This window comes from Protobothrops mucrosquamatus, unplaced genomic scaffold (genome assembly GCF_001527695.2).
Source record: "Protobothrops mucrosquamatus isolate PMUCROS unplaced genomic scaffold, P.Mucros_1.0 scaffold719, whole genome shotgun sequence".
Classification (NCBI taxonomy): domain Eukaryota; kingdom Metazoa; phylum Chordata; class Lepidosauria; order Squamata; family Viperidae; genus Protobothrops; species Protobothrops mucrosquamatus.
In genome coordinates this window covers 23592-41152 of record NW_015386999.1, presented here as the reverse complement: position 1 = coordinate 41152, position 17561 = coordinate 23592, and the positions used below count along the sequence as shown (strand labels likewise).

Sequence of the window (17561 nt, the reverse complement as noted above, 5' to 3'; positions counted from 1 at the left end):
ATATATATATATATATATATATATATATATATATATATATATATATATATATAGTATATGTACTTAATCTGTTTTTTCCTTCTGTTTTGTTTAAATAAAGGTAAAGCATTATTATGGAAATATTACTTCCTATGTAAGAATAACCATCAATCTTATAGCTATATTAAAAGGCTGTTTATATATAACAAATATTGTAATTCAATTAATTTTAGAATTAAACCAATGCAACAGATGATAATTTGCAACAGAAAGTGCTATTTTTGAGAAAGTATTTTGGCTTACATTACAATTTGCAATGAAGAGCAGCAGAACTACACAAATGCTAAATGTATAAACATTCATCTGGTCATCCAACCCACATATTCAGAATACTATTTTACCATCTTAATACACACTGGCCAAGTTTGAAACCTGTTCCTAGCAGGAATAACCTATACCATTATTCCCTGAAAAACAAAAGAGGCCTGTGTCTTTTGCTGTTGATTATATTAAACACATTAATTCATGGGTGTCAAACTCGCCACATCATTTGATGTGTCGCGACATATCATGACTTTTTTCACATTGCCGGAGCTGGGGTGGGTGTGGCCTCCGTATGATGCAACCGGCCTGCGGGCTGGCAGTTTTGACACCCCCGCATTAATTCCATGTAGTATGGAAAAGAAAAGCAGATAGGAAGATCTCCTTTTCACTGCTTGAAATATGTTTCTTGAATCAGTCAAGCATGTGCAACTCCTCTTCACTGAACTAATGTCCTGTTTTGGGCAAGTATGACACAACTGTTGGATTTTTAATTTAGTAGTATTGCGTATACTTTGCATGAAAAAGGTCTCAGGTTCCATCCCTGTATCTCAGGGGTTATGAAGATCCTCACCTGAAATTCCTGTAGGTAGGCCTACCTTTCCCCAATATAGTGCTGTATTTCAAATGCATTACAACCCCAGACAGCACTGGCACTTGTGGTGATGTGGGAAACTGAAGGATACTCACTTAAATATTGCAACACCTAACTAATGGATCAATAGTCTGAATTAGTAGAGGGTAGTTTCTGATGGCTGGTTCTAATCATCTCCGGTTAGATATCTCATACTTAACTTAGCCTGAACAGAACCATCTTCTTATTTATAGTTTTGGATCTGCTATGGTTCCCCTGTCAAATGAAGGCAATGGCATGGAACTATTCCAGGATTTAGGCACAATTTTGAATGATCTTCTTTTATAAAGCTATCCTGTACAAACCATGAGGTTGCAAATGTGATAAAACATGTGATGTGACACCATGATGCAAAGTTCAATCTTTTATATTTTTGTTCCAGCATTGTCCTCCAGAACCATTGTCCTCCATTTGCCCTTCCTTGCTCTGGTTCTGCAGGTACCTGTAGTACATTACACTAATGAGAGGAGTATGTTGGCCCAGCCTAAGCTGATATGCTTGCAAGACCCCTTTCTAAAGCAGACAGTTGCTGACTTAGTTATTAATACTGTAATAGTGAAAGTACAAATACTGAGAGTATCCCTGAATAAATGTGATGAAATAGTCCCCTAGTCCAGCACTTCCTAACCTGGGTAAATTATTCAAAATTGGGTAAAAGTAGTTCTTCTTTGGATAATGAACTCATTAATGGTTTTGCAGAGTAAATGACTGAGCTTAGGTCAAGCAGCCAGTGCAAAATATTATTTGAAGAAAAGGAGAACCATCTGGAGTCTTTCTGGTTAACAATTCACAGTAAATATCCTGTGTTAGCCCGGGAGGCTAAGATGCAATTATTGCTGTTTCCAAGTACATATATGTATGAAGTAAGATTTTCCATTTAGGCTTTCATAAGTAGCATATAACAAAACTGTTTGCTGAATCCTGAAAATGGTTTTGAGTAATGAAGGAAAAAGTTTGAAAAGCATCACCCTTCTCTATCTGCTTTTTTTTCTTACAATTCTTACAATTATTTGAGTCTACTTTATCATTGAATGATCACACCATTTTTTAGTGGAAATAAGCAGAGTGTGTGTTAGTTACACCTAATAATTGCATGTGCAGTTGCTCACTGTACTATGGAAACTGACATGTGCTCAATGTAGTTCATTGGTGGTATAAAAAACGTAGAGATTACCTTCATACATTAGGCTAAGCTCAGTTAATATTGATCTTGTTTAGCGTTTTGTGACTTGGAGTGTTCAATCTTCCCAGCCAGTTTGGTTATATATATTGGTAGTTCAATGTATTAATCCAAAAATGAGTTCATTTGATCCTCAATTGAAGAATGTTGTGCAAACACAGCCAATGCATTGTGTGAACTCAGAAAATTGTGTTAATGACCTCAACCACGGGCCAATTAACCTTGGATTAGCATTTTGTGTAACACATAGCTGTAGGGTTCATTGATCTACATTTTTTTGATGTTACAGATGCAGATGGGATCCTACTTCTTAGGAGGCAGACAAATATTCTGCTTTCATTATTAGGACTATGACCACTCAGTCATGGGCAAAGTACTAACTTCTGATGCCACACAGCTATGGGATGTGACACAAAGTAAGAAAAAAGTGCCTTGCCATATTATGTCTGAAAAGGTGTGAAATTATGTATCTAATTGTGAAGCTCACAAAATGACTTCATGGGACTTTTTGGAAATCACAGGCAACCTGACCAGGGAGAGGGGCAAGAAGGGAGAAGAGGAAATTATGCAGTTTTCTCCAGCTTGCTGCCATGCAGAAATATTGTGACATGACCATATTTGCTGGAAATAAGGTGAGTCACGAACCAACCCATCCAGAGGGAATGGTGTTGTAATATCATTCTGAGCTTCTAAGAAAGAGGTGAGCGATTTTCTGCAGGCTGTGTGCAATCCTGAATAACGTTTCAGGTCAGGAAGCGATGCAATCCACGAAGCAAAAAAAAAAAAAAAAAAAAAAGAGGTGAGGCTGCGGGCAGGAGCAATATTTTTCTCAAAGACAACCCCCCGCCCAACCCTGGATTTTAGAGGCCTTTCTTTCCTCTTTGACCGTCTTAAGTCCATTGCAGAGTCTCTACTCTCAAGCAGGGTAGGTTAGCCTAGTTTTGAAAGGATCCACACGAAACGATGGATCCCACATAAGAGTGAATTTTCCCTTTCACCCTCAAGAAACCCTTCCGCAGCTTCCTTTACGCACCCGCAGGATGATTGGCAGAAGCGGCGGGGCTCCTCACCCGCGACAATAAAGGGACGTGAGGAAGAAGCAGCCGCTCTCTGCCCCGACGCGCCCTTTCTTCCTGAATTCAAGGGCGGCTCCGGGCGCGGAGGCCGGCAAAGAGGCAGGCAGTCACGTGCCAGCAGGCGGCGCTACGGCTGCTCTGGCTCCTCCGCGGCAGCTCCTGCTGCCGCCGCCGCCGCCGCCGCTACCGCCACCTCCGGCTCCTCAGTCCCAGTTAGGGCATCCACCGGCGTCGCCTCGCGCTGGGAGCGGCCGCCCGGGAGAAAGGATGCTCCGCCGGGCGCGGCGGCGGCGGCGGCGAAGGCGACGGGACTTCTCGGGGGCCGCGCGCCTTTTGTAGCCGAAGCCGCCGCCGCCTCCTCCATGGCGAGCGTGGCGGCGGAACCCCCCGCCAGGTTTGAGCGGCGCGGCCCGGCTCGGAGGAGGAGGAGGCGGACGAGGACGCCCGGGGTCGACGGTGCCCGGGCCCGCTTTTACTCCCGTCTCGCTGCGCCCTAGAAGCGCTACGGCGGTGGCGCCATGGCCGAGATGGAGCGTCCAGACGAGGCGGCCCGGCTCTGGCGAGACGCCGCCCTGCGCGCCAGGAAGCTGCAGAGCAACCTCCAGCAATTGGAGCTAGAGCTGGGCTCCCGAGGAGAGAGCGGCCCAGAGGCACCGCTGAAGCTGAAATCCTCGCAGCAGCAGCAGCAGCAGCAACCGCCGTCCTCGCCGCTGGAGGTATTGAACCTGAGCGGGCGCGGCCTGGATGAGTTGCCGGAGGGCTTGTGCGCCGCCGTGGGCAGCAGCCTGAGCGTCCTCTCGTTGCGGAGAAACCGACTAGCCCATCTGCCCTCGGCCGCCGCCCTTCGGCACCTGGGCCGCCTGGCCGAGCTCGACCTCAGCCACAACCGCCTGCGTTGCCTGCGCGACGACGGCCAGGCGCTGGCGCTCCTGCGCGGGCTCCGTAAACTCAATCTCAGCCACAACCAGCTCGGAGCCGAAGGGACGCTGCCCAGCGGATTGGGCGAACTGCGACAGCTGGAGGAGCTCGATCTGAGTTTCAACCGCCTTAGCCACCTGCCCGCGGAGGCCCTGGCCCACCTTCGCCAGCTCCGCACCCTGGACGTGGACCACAATCAGCTTTCTGCCTTCCCGCAAGCGCTGCTGGAGCTGGATGCCCTGGAAGAGCTGGATTGCTCAGGCAACCGGCTCGTGGGGTCTCTTCCGGAGGGCATCACTTCTCTTCGGCACCTGAAAATCCTGTGGCTCAGTGGCACTGGCTTGGCGGCCTTGCCCGAGGGCTTGTGCCAGCTGGGTACCCTTGAGAGCCTCATGCTGGACGGGAACCGCCTGAGTGTCCTGCCTGCTGGTTTTGGCAGCCTGCAGCGTCTCAAAATGCTGAACCTCTCATCCAACATACTGGTTGATTTCCCCGCAGCTGTGCTGGCCCTTCCTGGCTTGGAGGAGCTCTACCTCAGTCGCAATCAGCTTACCCTGTTGCCCGGTGGACTTTGCCAGCTCTGCCAACTACGCACGCTTTGGCTGGACAACAATCGCATCCGCTACCTGCCTGATTCCATAGTCAAGCTTCATCAGCTGGAGGAACTGGTACTTCAGGGAAATCAGATTGCCATCCTTCCAGAGGGCTTTGGCCAACTCAGCCGTGTGAGTCTCTGGAAAATCAAAGACAACCCCTTGATTCAGCCCCCCTATGAGGTCTGTATGAAGGGCATCCCTTACATAGCTGCCTACCAGAAGGAACTGGCTCACTCTCAGCCTGCCCTTAAGCCCCGTCTCAAACTAGTCCTCATGGGCCTGAAAAATGCAGGCAAAACTCTGCTTAGAAAGTGCCTCATGGAGGAAGAGGAAGAGGAGCAGGGAGAGTTATCTTTCGGTTCAGCTAACAAGAATTTTGAAAGAACCCAAAGCAGAGGGTGCTTCGTACAACCCCTGAGAGACCTGCCCCAGCCTCTGTCTCCAAAAGCACAGCCAAACCATTGTCCCATTGTGGAACAACCCGAGGCTTCCCCTTTGTCTGTCTCACCTCTGAAATGTTCTTGTTTAGGATATAACTCTACTGAGAAGTGGGATGTGTTCAGTCAGTCCCCCAAAGTTATTGGTCAGACCCAGGCAGGAGGCACTGCTGCTGAGCAGCAGGATGATACCCCATTGTCCCCATCAATTAAAATACATAGGGAAACCTGCTTGGGGAATTACCCCCTGTGGTCTCCAGGCTCACATGTAATGGGGTTGCCAGGCAGCAGCAAAGGTATTGAAGTAGCAGATTGGACAGCAGATGTAAAGAGAGGTCTAACCTTCATTGTATATGAGCTGGCAGGAGACCCAAGTTACGATGTGATCCAGCCGTTTTTCCTCTCTCCTGGAGCCCTCTACGTGTTGGTAGTAAACCTGAGCACTTACATGCCACAGTGTTTTTATCCTTCTGTGGGGCACTTCCTTCACTGGCTGGGAGCAAAGGTGCCCCATGCTGTGGTATGTATGGTGGGCACCCATGCAGATCTGTGTCCTGAACGGGAGGTGGAAGAGAAATGTTTAGACATCCACCGCCAGATTGCCTGGCAGGAGAAGTGTGACTATGAAGGCCTCCAGATTTTGGCCCGGCAGGTGGATGAAGCTCTGGGGCAGGATTTTGATTTGCGCTGCTCCAGCCCCCATGTTGCTTTCTATGGGGTATCAGACAAGAACCTACGGCGCAAGAAAGCTCAGTTCCAGTATCTGCTCAACCACCGTCCACAAATCCTCTCCCCAGTTTTGCCTATAAGCTGCTGGGATTGTGTTCACGTCTGCCGATTGCGAGAGAAGCTGCTTTCAGTGGCAGAGCACAGAGACATCTTTCCAAATTTGCACCGGGTTCTGCCAAGGTCCTGGCAAATGCTGGAGGAGCTGCACTTCCAACCCCAAGCTCAACAGCTATGGCTAAGCTGGTGGGACTCTGCTCGACTTGGCCTGCAGGCAGGGCTGACTGAGGATCGTCTCCAAAGTGCACTTTCCTACTTGCATGAGAGTGGCAAGCTGCTGTATTTTGAGGAGCACCAGACCCTGCGAGAATATGTTTTCCACAATTTGCCCAGGCTCATCGACATTCTCAATGTCTTCTGCCAGCATGATGCCTCGGTATTGCTCCAGAAACTGCTCAGCACCACCCAGATGGATCAGATGAAGGCCACACAGCTCCACCACTATGTGGAAGGATTTCTGCTCCATGGCCTTCTCCCTGCCCATGTTATTCATCTGCTTCTCAAGCCCCATATCCAAAGCAGAGAGGACTTACAGCTTCTGCTGGAATTGTTAGAAAAAATGGGACTCTGTTATGGGGTCAACAAGCCCAAATCAAAACCCTTGAATGGAGCCACAGCATGGTACAAGTTCCCCTGCTATGTGAAGAACGAGATGCCTCATGCAGAGGCATGGATCAATGGTACTAGCCTGGGTGGGCAGTCTTTTGGGGCAGAACAGCTGCAGATTGAGTACAGCTTTCCCTTTATTTTTCCCCCTGGATTGTTTGCTCGCTACAGTGTGCAGATTAACAGCCACGTAGTTCAGCGGTCAGATGGAAAATATCAGATCTATGCGTACAGGGGGAAAGTGCCGGTAGTTATAAGTTATAGGCCTGCCAAAGGCACCCAACAACCAGATACACTGTCTATTGCTAGCCATGCATCTCTACCAAATATATGGACAGCTTGGCAAGCCATAACCCCACTGGTGGAAGAACTAAATGTACTGCTTCAAGAATGGCCAGGCTTATACTATAGCGTGCATGTCCTCTGTTCCAAGTGCCTTAAAAGAGGGTCACCCCACCCACATACCTTCCCAGGTAAGAAACATTAGCTGATTGTCAAGATAACGTCTCCTTTGCATTGAGTTCAGTTTCCTGGTTGGTATATGGACACAGCCATCTTGTTTTCTTGGTAAGGTACAAAAGTGTCTCACCATTGTCTTTTTTGGGGATGTTTTTGAACTTCCAACTACAATCTACAGTCTTGGGATTTCCTGGTTATTTTCCATCTAATTAGCTCCCATTCTGTTTAGCTGTTGTGAGTTCAACCAATTCCATGCGGCCAAATTTTAGATATGCACAGTGTTTAAATAAAGATTACAGTTTGCCAATAAGTTCAGGTAGTTGCCTGTAAAAGTAGATATAGGGAGCCATTTTGCTACATATCTGCATGATTTTTTTTTATTAAAATCCCACTTGTAGAGGATCACATCTTGATAGTCTGATTGTTGCAAAAAGAAAAAAATATATCCAAAGGTAGGTTTGATGCGCTGTACAGGCAATTTATTTTATCCAGATGAGAAATTTCAGCACTTCCCAGTGTCCTAATACAGGTGGTCCCCAACTGATGAGCAGCTGAGCCCCAAATGTATGTTGTTAAGTTGTGCCCCATTTTGCAATCTTTTTTGCCATGGTTGTTTAATGAATTGCTACAGTTGTTAAGTGACTCATATGGTCATTAAGTGAATCTGGCTCTCCCCATTGACTTCACTTGTCAGAAGCTCCTCGGGAAGGTTACAAATAACAATTCCAGGACCCCGGGATGCTGCAACAATCATAGATACATGCTGGTTGTCAAACACCCAAACTTTGATCACGTAACTGTGAGGATGCTGCAATGGTCATCAGTGTGAGAGCTGATCAGAAGGCACTTTTTTCAGTGCCATTATAACTCTGAACAATCATTAAATGAAAGGTTGTAAGTTGAGGACTCCCTGTAAATTGTAAAAATGTAATAGAACAGTGGTGGCGAACCTATGGACGAGTGCCAGAGGCGGCACTCAGAGCCCTCTCTGTGGGCACACGCGCCATCGCCCCAGTCGTAGGCCTTCAGCTGGGTTTTATAAAACCATTTTGCTTTAGGCCTCTGCTGCCGTGTACAAAAAAAAAGTTCAATCAATCAGTCAATTCAACTTCTCGCGGGGAAAAAAAAGATCTTGCAAAATTGGAATTGATTGATTGAACTTTTTAGTCCACCCAGTCTACTGTTACCACTGCAGCCACGCCTACCCAATGGGCCACACCCACCCGGCACCCGACGATGCATAAGTGGGTTTTGTGTTGCAGTTTGGGCACTCGGTCTCTAAAAGGTTTGCCATCACTGTAATAGAAGTTCTTTGTATTACTTGACACAATGGCATGTAGGGATATTTTACTAGATACTTGTAGTAGTTATATATATATTGAAAAAGGTAAACATGAGTGTTCAAATTGTTATGCACTATAGCTTGGCATCTATATTACCTTATCAAATTTCAAATGGGACTACAGTATGTAATAGAATATGTGTAAATGGCTGTCTGTATCTTTTCCCAAAATAATCCTGAAATATTTTTGGTGACTTCTCTTGACGTATTGAGTATGTTGCTGTGGCAAATTATTACTTAGTAAGTAATTATTAATTTACTCTTTCCTGTTGAGTAGACACTGTAAAGAAAAGGTTCTAAACTTTATGTAGAATGTTGATATACAGAGTGCAACTTGAAGGCTGCTTTATTTAGCTCTGCAAGTATTCATTTCCATGCATTATTCACATTTTTATTGCTGCTAAATCCATATCCTTTCTTCAGGCGCTTCTGCAAATCGTTATGGTTGTGTTTGTACAAAATGTTAAGTTAAAATATGGTTGGCAAGGTTGTGCGAACGTTGCTGTTTAATGTATGATTCATTGTATTGAATCATTGTATGAACCCAGCCAATTTAATTAACTTGGGAAATAGCGATTAAGTATATCAGTTTCTCCCCCCTTTCCCCTGTGTGTGTGTGTGTGTGTGTTGCTACCCTACATCTTAGTAGGCCTGTAATGTTTGTGGCATCCAAACCTTGTGCAATGGACATCAATTGGAAATTTCTTCTGTTCCCCAACACCTCTTTTATATGTTTATGCCTAAAACAGATTCTTCATAGATTGCCACCCTGTGGCTTGTCCTGTTTCCAGTGTCATAGTGTGATTGACTCCCCACTTAATTTCTCTATGTGGAAATGGATGGGGGGTGTGTGCTTACTGCCTTCACCTCAGGCAGTCATAAGTTGTACAGGCCTGATGAATAACATGCTAAATAATTCTGAATGTTTTTGAATGCTCATAAAGCAAACAGCCTCAAAATGTTAAAAAAAATTAAAATCTTAATTGGCTTTCAAAAAGCATAACAGAAGCAAATAATATCTCATCATGACTTTCATCTAAATCGTTTGTTAAGGGGAAAATTAAAACAGTTCAGTAAAGTGGAGCCTATTTTTTCTTCTGGAAATTTGATCATATCTTGAAAGAGTTTGTTAAAAATGCTCAACATAGGGTTTGTTTATGGATTTATGATATAGCTGTCATGTATTTAGTCATTAGATTTATATCTAGCCATTCATTCAGGAATTCAAGTGTCACACATAACTCTCTCATTTTTTTCTCTGAATAGAAACCTTATGAGGTTCTCACCTCTCCTAATCCAGCATTTCCGTCACTACACCAAACTGGCTCTCATTGTGCAAAATCTATTTCTGTATACACTTCTAACACATTGCATAGCTTTCCTAAGCCAATATAAATAGCCAATGGTTTTGATGTTTATTTATTTAACAGGATTTTTGTATTTCTCTAGTCTCTGTCTATTGGCAATTTGCATTAAAAGCTCCCTACCCATAAACTAAAAGCCAACTGGTGGCTCCCCAAGAGCCAGACATAATTATTTAAAGTGCATTGTAGCACAAGATAAAGTGCACTGGATATACCTATGGGGTAGTGTCTTTGACAGTGTGGGGACTACCTCAGAGAAAGCTTGCTTTCAGATGTATCCTCTTCTTTCCTGTCATGGGGATGAAATCTTAAAACAGTCCTGTATATCCCTATTACATAATATATATAATTTATAGGCAGGAGTATAGATTTGCAGTTAGTAAGGGGCAGTTTGCAGATCGTTCTCATCTAGGCACGTGGTTCAGCATGGAACCTTTCTGCTCAAGCATACTAATTTCCATTCCATGACTACCAAAAGTCATCATTGGATTTGGGTTTAGCATATACATTCCTTCATGCTTTAGTTCATCAGAGTAGAAAGCCACAGCGAAAGCTAAGCTAAGGCAAATTCTGGAATCATTTTCTGGTTGAGGCTGGAGGTGGTATGCATTATACGTTCAAATAGCACGCCAGTGGCTAATACTTGCTATCAACACTTTTGGGGAGAAAAACTAATATGTATGTGCAAATGTATAAATAATACTCTATATCATCTATAGTGCCATTGCCGTATGCTAGGCAGCATCAGCCACAATATTAAAGCTCTTTGCCCTGTCCAATCAGCTGATGTCACACACTTTGCAGCTCTCAGCTTTGTCCAAGGTTACATTATCTTGTAGGCCTTAAAGGGAGCCACTGGGGCAGTGAATTATCTCTCTTTCTAGCTTCACTGCTTTCAGAATCTGAGAAATGATTGTGAAGACCTCTGAACATAAATTAAGTAAGGCCGTGAGTCATCGTTCTGAAGAATTGCTAAATGCTATGTCTACCCCAGCTTTTAATTGTATGAGTAGGAGAGACAATCGACCTTCCCTTCCTTCCCCCATACCCGAGACATGACACGGTGTGGTAATTACTCTAAATTTTCAGTACAGTATGACACAACTGGTTTTCTGATAATGGGTTGTCTTGAATTTATCACTTTTACATCAGGATTGGTATTTTTTTTATTCTGTAATGGAGACTTGAGTCAGAACATCAAAAGGGTATTTTTGGGAAATAGAACATATGCTGGCAAAAAGTCAAGACAAACATCTGATCTTAATAAGCAATGTGTTTAGAAGGGCTTTCTTTTTAGGCCATTCAAGTACTTGAGAATGTGTTTCATTAAGATGGAGAAGAAAAGAATTGAGCAGATTTTACTTTGTTCAAATGGTATATTTTTGACTTGCTAGAAATTTCCTTATACAGTGGTATGATAAAAATATTTTAACATTGCTATTCTTGTATGTGCTTTTGGTAAATAACTCTGAGGGACACAGTGATAATTTAAAATTTGCTTTTGGTAATCTTTGATTTTTTTCTTTTATTGTAGACAACGCCTGGATACCAAAACTGTCTGGCTCTATAAATGTGGATAATTTTTCATGAGAATATATCCCATTTAATATTTCACATTTCTTTCTTTGGTAGCTGTGTAAACTAGAACATAGGGCTTATTCATAGTAAGATGTATCAGTTCTCATTCTCAGTTGTGTTTGCAAAAAGTGAGATTAAGAACTTCCTAATATGTTGATAGCACTCTTAGAATTTTGTTTATTTTCAATTTAAAATGGGATTACCTAATGGAACTACAGGTATATATAAATAGTGATTGTTCAAGAACAATTGAGAGAACAGTCATTGTATGATGGACTGTACATTTATCTTAGGGCCCTATTTGTTCTTTATTTATCCATCTAAGTTCCCAAGAGATTTATTGCCAGAATGAGCCTTCTCATTGAAAAGCAACAGAGCTTACTGTTCTTGCCACTCATGGGTAAAGGTGGAATACGGAATATATACTTCTCGGTTTTGACATGGCCCAATGGAGGGGTGTGTGTGTGTGTGTGTGTGTGTGTGTGTACATGTATACGTATTACATTTATATGCCGCCCATCTCAGTATCCAAAGATATGGTTAGTTTTTCATTGAATAGGCCAGTGGTGGCGAACCTATGGCACGAGTGCCAGAAGCGGCACTCAGAGCCCTCTCTGTGGACACATGCGCCATCACCCCGGTCCTAGGCCTTCAACTGGGTTTTATAAAACCTTTTTGCTTTAGGCCTCCGCCGCTGTGTGCAAAAAAAAAAAGGTTCAATCAATCAGTCAATTTCAACTTCTCGCGGGGAAAAAAAAAGATCTTGCAAAGTTAGAATTGATTGATTGAACTTTTTAGTCCCACCACAGCCACGCCCACCCAATTGGCTACACCCAGCCAATGGGCCACACCCAGCCAATGGGCCAAACCCAGTCGGCACCCGACAATGCATAAGTGGGTTTTGGGTTGCAGTTTGGGCACTCGGTCTCTAAAAGGTTCGCCATCACTGGAATAGGCAGTTTGTTTCTATGACCATGCTGACAAAGCAGCATTCAAAAGAGCATCCCAAAGTTGAGATCATCACATATCAAAGTATTCTAAGGTATCATATTTGAGATGTCCAGGATCATTTTTACCCATTATTTTCAAGACATAACTATACATGTCAGTTCCTAGAATACAACATCTCTGATGCTGTCGTAAAGCAACATGCTGGATGTATATAGTATCCCAATACCCCATTCACATCTCTCCTTAATGCCTTGAAATTGTTCAGTTAAAATTCAGCAATGACGTGGCTATAAGATTGTAAGAGCGGAAATCCGAATGACTTATTTCCCAGAGCTTCCTGCTTTCCAAACTTCATTTTTACACACCTGGAAAGACCAAAATAAAACCCAAAGAAAATTTGACCATCCCTTTTGGGACATCCTTTTGAATCAGTAGATAACCTCTTGCGGCCCTTCAAAATCTTGATAGGGTTAGGTGCACAGTCTCTGAACCTGCAGAGGATGCCCTTCTCTGCTCTAGTGTATAATGTGAATTATTAAAAAAAACAAAGAGCATAGCTATCGTGAAAAAGTAATTGCTCTCTTATCGCATCTGTCATCCATATTATGTGAAAGCAAAGGAGTTTAGTTGAGTGGTTATGAGAAAGTCCTGTGATGTGTGTGATGGTTATTAAGTTACAGCTGTCAGATCCCTAGCAGTCATTCAGCACCTCTTTTATTGGTAAATTCATTAGGGTGGAGATTATTTGATCTCCTTGCTAACTGCCTCTTGGAGCAGTGTGGAAGTTGCTACTTGCTTTCCTGGTACAGGAATAATGTGACCATATTCCAGCCTTGTAATATTTTCCAACCACTATGCACTTTCACAGGCTCAAAGTGAAGCTCATTAAGCTAATTTAGTTTAGAGTCATTGGGAAGTCTTTTTAACTGCTTGTTCCAGATTAAATAATTGATTCTGAAAGTTCATCCTTATATTTCCTTGTCCTGGCATTTTGAGATGGTGATCCAGCAAAAAATGTTTTCCATGAGAAAATGGAACAAGTCTTTTTTCATGCAGGTATTTTGGGTAGTGCATAGGAAGAATGAGGGAGATTGGCTACTTTTAAGGCTGTAATTGACATTGCAGGATTGCCCTCTCCCTATCTGGCTACTCTGAGCCTCTATGTCGACTTCTCCTTTGGCTGGAGAAACCATACTCTCCCCAGTAACCAAGTATTTAGGATCAAGGAAATGTCTGAGTGAGCATCTTTTAAGTCTGACAAAGTGAATGGAGAAGCCAAATTCACTTAACAACCAGGTTACTAACTTATCAACTGCAGTGATTCACTTAACATCTTTGGCAAGAAAAGTTGTAAAATGGGGCAAAATTCACGTAAATATCTCACTTAACAACAGGAATTTTGGGTTCAATTGTGATCATAAGTTAAGGACTACTTGTACACAATACAAAAAGCAATTCAGGGACAATAGTGTTCCAGGTAGTAGTATTTCTTCCCATCTGAAAGAAAGCCCTCTACCAGGAGTATGGAGAAGAACCCTAAAAACATAATCTTGTGAATTTCTTGAAAAGTATATATTTAATCCCATCCAACTAATAGCAATTAGTTCAACAAACACTGAGAGCCAGTGTTTTGAACTTCTGGAATTCCAGTTCAGAATTCTTATTGGAAGCAAATTAAGCTTCCTGCAGTCCAATTGCTCCCATATGATTCCTTTTGTTAGTGATAGTGACTAAACAAAACAGGTAATCTCTGCTTTGCCTTGTTAGGATAGTAAGAAGCAGAGATCTCCAGTGTAAAGCTAAGCAAATTAAATCAAGCTGCCCTTGATCCGTTGTATTCTGAGCACTACTTACAGTTTCTAGCTCCCTTTTTGATGGCTCATGTAGCCAAGACTTCACTGCTGAAAAATTGGGAGCAAATGCTGAAAAATGGCAATTTCCTCATTTATTTCAATTGTGCACTAACTTTCAGAAAAGTGGAAAAATGTGAAAAAATAATTTAATATATCCTTTTTAAAAAAAAAAAAAACCTATCCTCCATTAAAATAGGAAAAGGAATGGAGAAGCAGAAAATTCTGTCCTCTGATGATATTACTGTCCCATTGCCTTTGGCTTTGAAAAAATAAATTGTATAAAAAGTGCAATCCCCAGCCACAAAATGAAGTTTTGCCTCTCTGAAGGGTTCTGAGTTAGCATTGTATCAAAATTGGCCTACAAAATCATCATGCAATATCACTTTTATTCAAATTGTGTGTTGTCACATAGTTTTGTACAAGATTGTTTTTTTAAAAAAAATCTCTTTTGTACTAAGATGTTACAGTAAGCCACACACTGGAATCTTTTATCTCTATTAGCAAGCCTTAGGATCACAAGACAGGAAAGTTTCAGTTTAGCCTTCACTCTGTTGGGCTAATTTTCCACAGGCAGATATATTTTAAATGTAACTATAGCTACAGGTAAAAATGCCTTTGAATCAAACACAGCTTCTGATGATTCCATGAATATAGCCAAAGCTGTAGGTTAGACTGAGAAGTTGGAAAAAAAACAGCTTGGAAGAACGGAAAATCAAAAACATATCCATACTGTTGCTACAAAAAACACATAGCATGTCCATGCAGCCAGTAAGATTCAAAACAGGCTTTGCTGTGAATATTGAAAGAGCATTAAAAACCAAGAGAAATTATTGACATCAGTTGTCGTGTTTCAGAACTGGATCTTCCCATAAAGCAACAAAAAAGACATTCTGTTTTCCAACAGAAAAGCTACTGTGAAACATTATTTGCTTGGTGGAGTTTTAATGATGAATCCTATCTTTATAAGGATCTCTATCTGTTATTCCTAATGAATATGTAGGTCCATAAAGTTATTCTGTTACTGGCATTAAATTGTTCAGCTGATCTCCAAAATGCAAAAATTGAGCTGTTTCATCCCAAGGCTAACAGTGAAATAGAGAAAATATTTTACAGCTTGTTGGGGTAGGGACTTTATAAAACAGAAACATCCTGAAAAAAGTCCCACAAAGACAAAAATACATTAAGTGCTTTCTTAATGATAAATTGATTAATACAGATTTTTGATAATGTTGATCTTGTCATCATAAAAATAGCACTTCAGTGACTATGATTCTTCTAGAAAATTTTACCTAAAATGATTCTCAGTTTTCAGGACCCTAGTCGTCATTTCTGCAAAAAAAATAATGCTAAAAGCATTGTATAGCATTCTTTTACATTTGTTTCCATGGGTTGCAAATCACATGACTCAGGAGTAGGAAACATGTTTCAACAAGCATATTTGAAATATTGAGAGGATGTGTAAGCACATTCACAAAATGGTTGCCTTGGGAGACTTTGCTTGCATCATAGGGAGCAAGATGACTCATAAAAATAAAGATTTACAAGAATGTGAACTATCCTAATGGATCTTTGTGGAGTCAAAACACATTCCTTTAGTTAAATATGGTGTTTTTCTTGGGCAGTATATCAGCTTATTTAATTTTAAAACATGACAATAATTTGTTCCCTGTTGCTAAGCTTGTCTTGTGATATGCGAATAGAAATCAAAGATTATAGAGGGTAGACATGTGATCTGAGAAGATAATGGTAAACTGTTTATTTTGATCAGTTTTTGAACAGCTATTAAGTCATCCATTTGAAAACCATTAGATAGATTGATATCCTAACCATGAATAATGGAACACATAAAACATCTTTAATAAAAAGCTTTTATGGGGAACTATGGCTGTTTATATGACTTCTCCATTCTTTCCCAGAGAAATGCAGCATCCTGATAGTAACAAAAATGCATTTTCCGGGGATTTAAGAATAGGCAAACTAATTATAGATGTTTTGGATTACACCTTCCATAATATCTTAACATTTTGGAGCTGATGAAAGCTGAAGTCCAAAATATCCACATGACTTCTTGGTAGGCTACTCCAGATCTAGCGGTGGTGCTTTCTGAGCTTGGTTGCTTTCTTGCAGACATTTTATTACCCATCTAGGTAATATCAATGGTACCAGATCTAACCATTCTTCCAGTCAAGAAGCCATAGTCTGCTCTGTGAGGAGATATTTTGGAATTAGTTACAGTTATACTCATATATGTAGTTTCTAATCTATGTGTGCAACATGAGTATGTATTTCAAAGTTACAGATACCTGAATATTTGGGAGCCTAACAGTGCACCATTATAGGGCAGGGGTGTCAAACTCGTGACATCGCGCTACGTATTGGGCCGGTTTTGCCATTGCCGGCAATGGGGTGGGCGCAGCTTCAGTATGATGAAACCGGCCCGTGGGCCAGCAGCTTGACACCTCTGATGTAGAGGAAGTCTGATTGACAAACCTGAAAAGAGCAAAAAGCTTATTTTGATTTTTAACATCAAGAATAAATTGGTACTATACAAATATCCCATTTAAAATGCTTCAATTATTTATTTGATACTCTTATTTGGACTGGGTTATTTAGAGGACAGTTTTTAAAAACATAGGTTCTGTACTAAAATTAGTTTGATATTGTCAAGTCCTAGGACTGTTTCCAATACACCGGTGATACACCTGTGAACCATCTGTCTTTCTCCAGGAATTTACAGAATAGAAATAAAGCTCAGGGGACACAATCCAGTGATGGAGAAGGGAAAAAAGTGTTAGAAATAGTATCTAAAGTGTGTGTTTATATGTACATACATACATTACATAACATACTTCTGTGCATTTATTCTATTATGTCATAATAAAACTTCCTGTTATTACCATATCTCAGGGGTGTCAAACTGCCGGCCCAGGGTCCGGTTGCATCATGCAGAGGCAGCGCCCACCTCAGCTCTGGCAATGCGAAAAAAGTCATGATAATGTCGCAACACGTCACGTGACGCGGCGAGTTTGACACCCGTGCCATATCTGTATATTATGATGTGTAGCCCCTCCCCATGTTTTAGTCTACAACAGGGGTCTTTAAACTTGGCCCTTTTATGACTTATTATTATTATTATTATTATTATTTTAATTTCTATACCGCCCTTCTCCCGCAGGACTCAGGGCGGTGCACAGCATATTAAAACAGATACACATATCAATAAAAATAAAAACCCCTCTAAAACCAAATTAAAACCAAATATTCGAAGCTGTGTTCCAATTAAAAATTGTACCTAAAATCGTCCCTAAATAAAATCCTCCTTAGGTCAGGCCCGCTTGCTGGAAAAGCCATGTCTTGAGGGCGCGGCGGAAAGTAAGGAGATCCGGAATCATCCGGATCTCGGGGGGTAGTTCGTTCCAGAGGGTGGGGGCACCCACAGAGAAGGCCCTCCCCCTGGGGGTCGCCAGCCGACACTGTTTGG

The 17561-nt window shown here is 42.1% G+C and overlaps 1 protein-coding gene across 1 annotated transcript in view; it reads left to right on the top strand.

Annotated features, from left to right (window-relative positions):
- Positions 1 to 3708: 3708 nt before the first annotated feature.
- MFHAS1 (malignant fibrous histiocytoma amplified sequence 1) overlaps positions 3709 to 17561 on the top strand; it is a 23244-nt gene continuing 9391 nt past the window's right edge. Inside the window, exons 1-2 of the mRNA XM_029284567.1 lie at positions 3709 to 5102; positions 5430 to 7006. Of these exons, the coding sequence (XP_029140400.1) occupies positions 3709 to 5102; positions 5430 to 7006 (2971 nt within the window). The remainder of the gene's footprint in view (positions 5103 to 5429; positions 7007 to 17561) is intronic.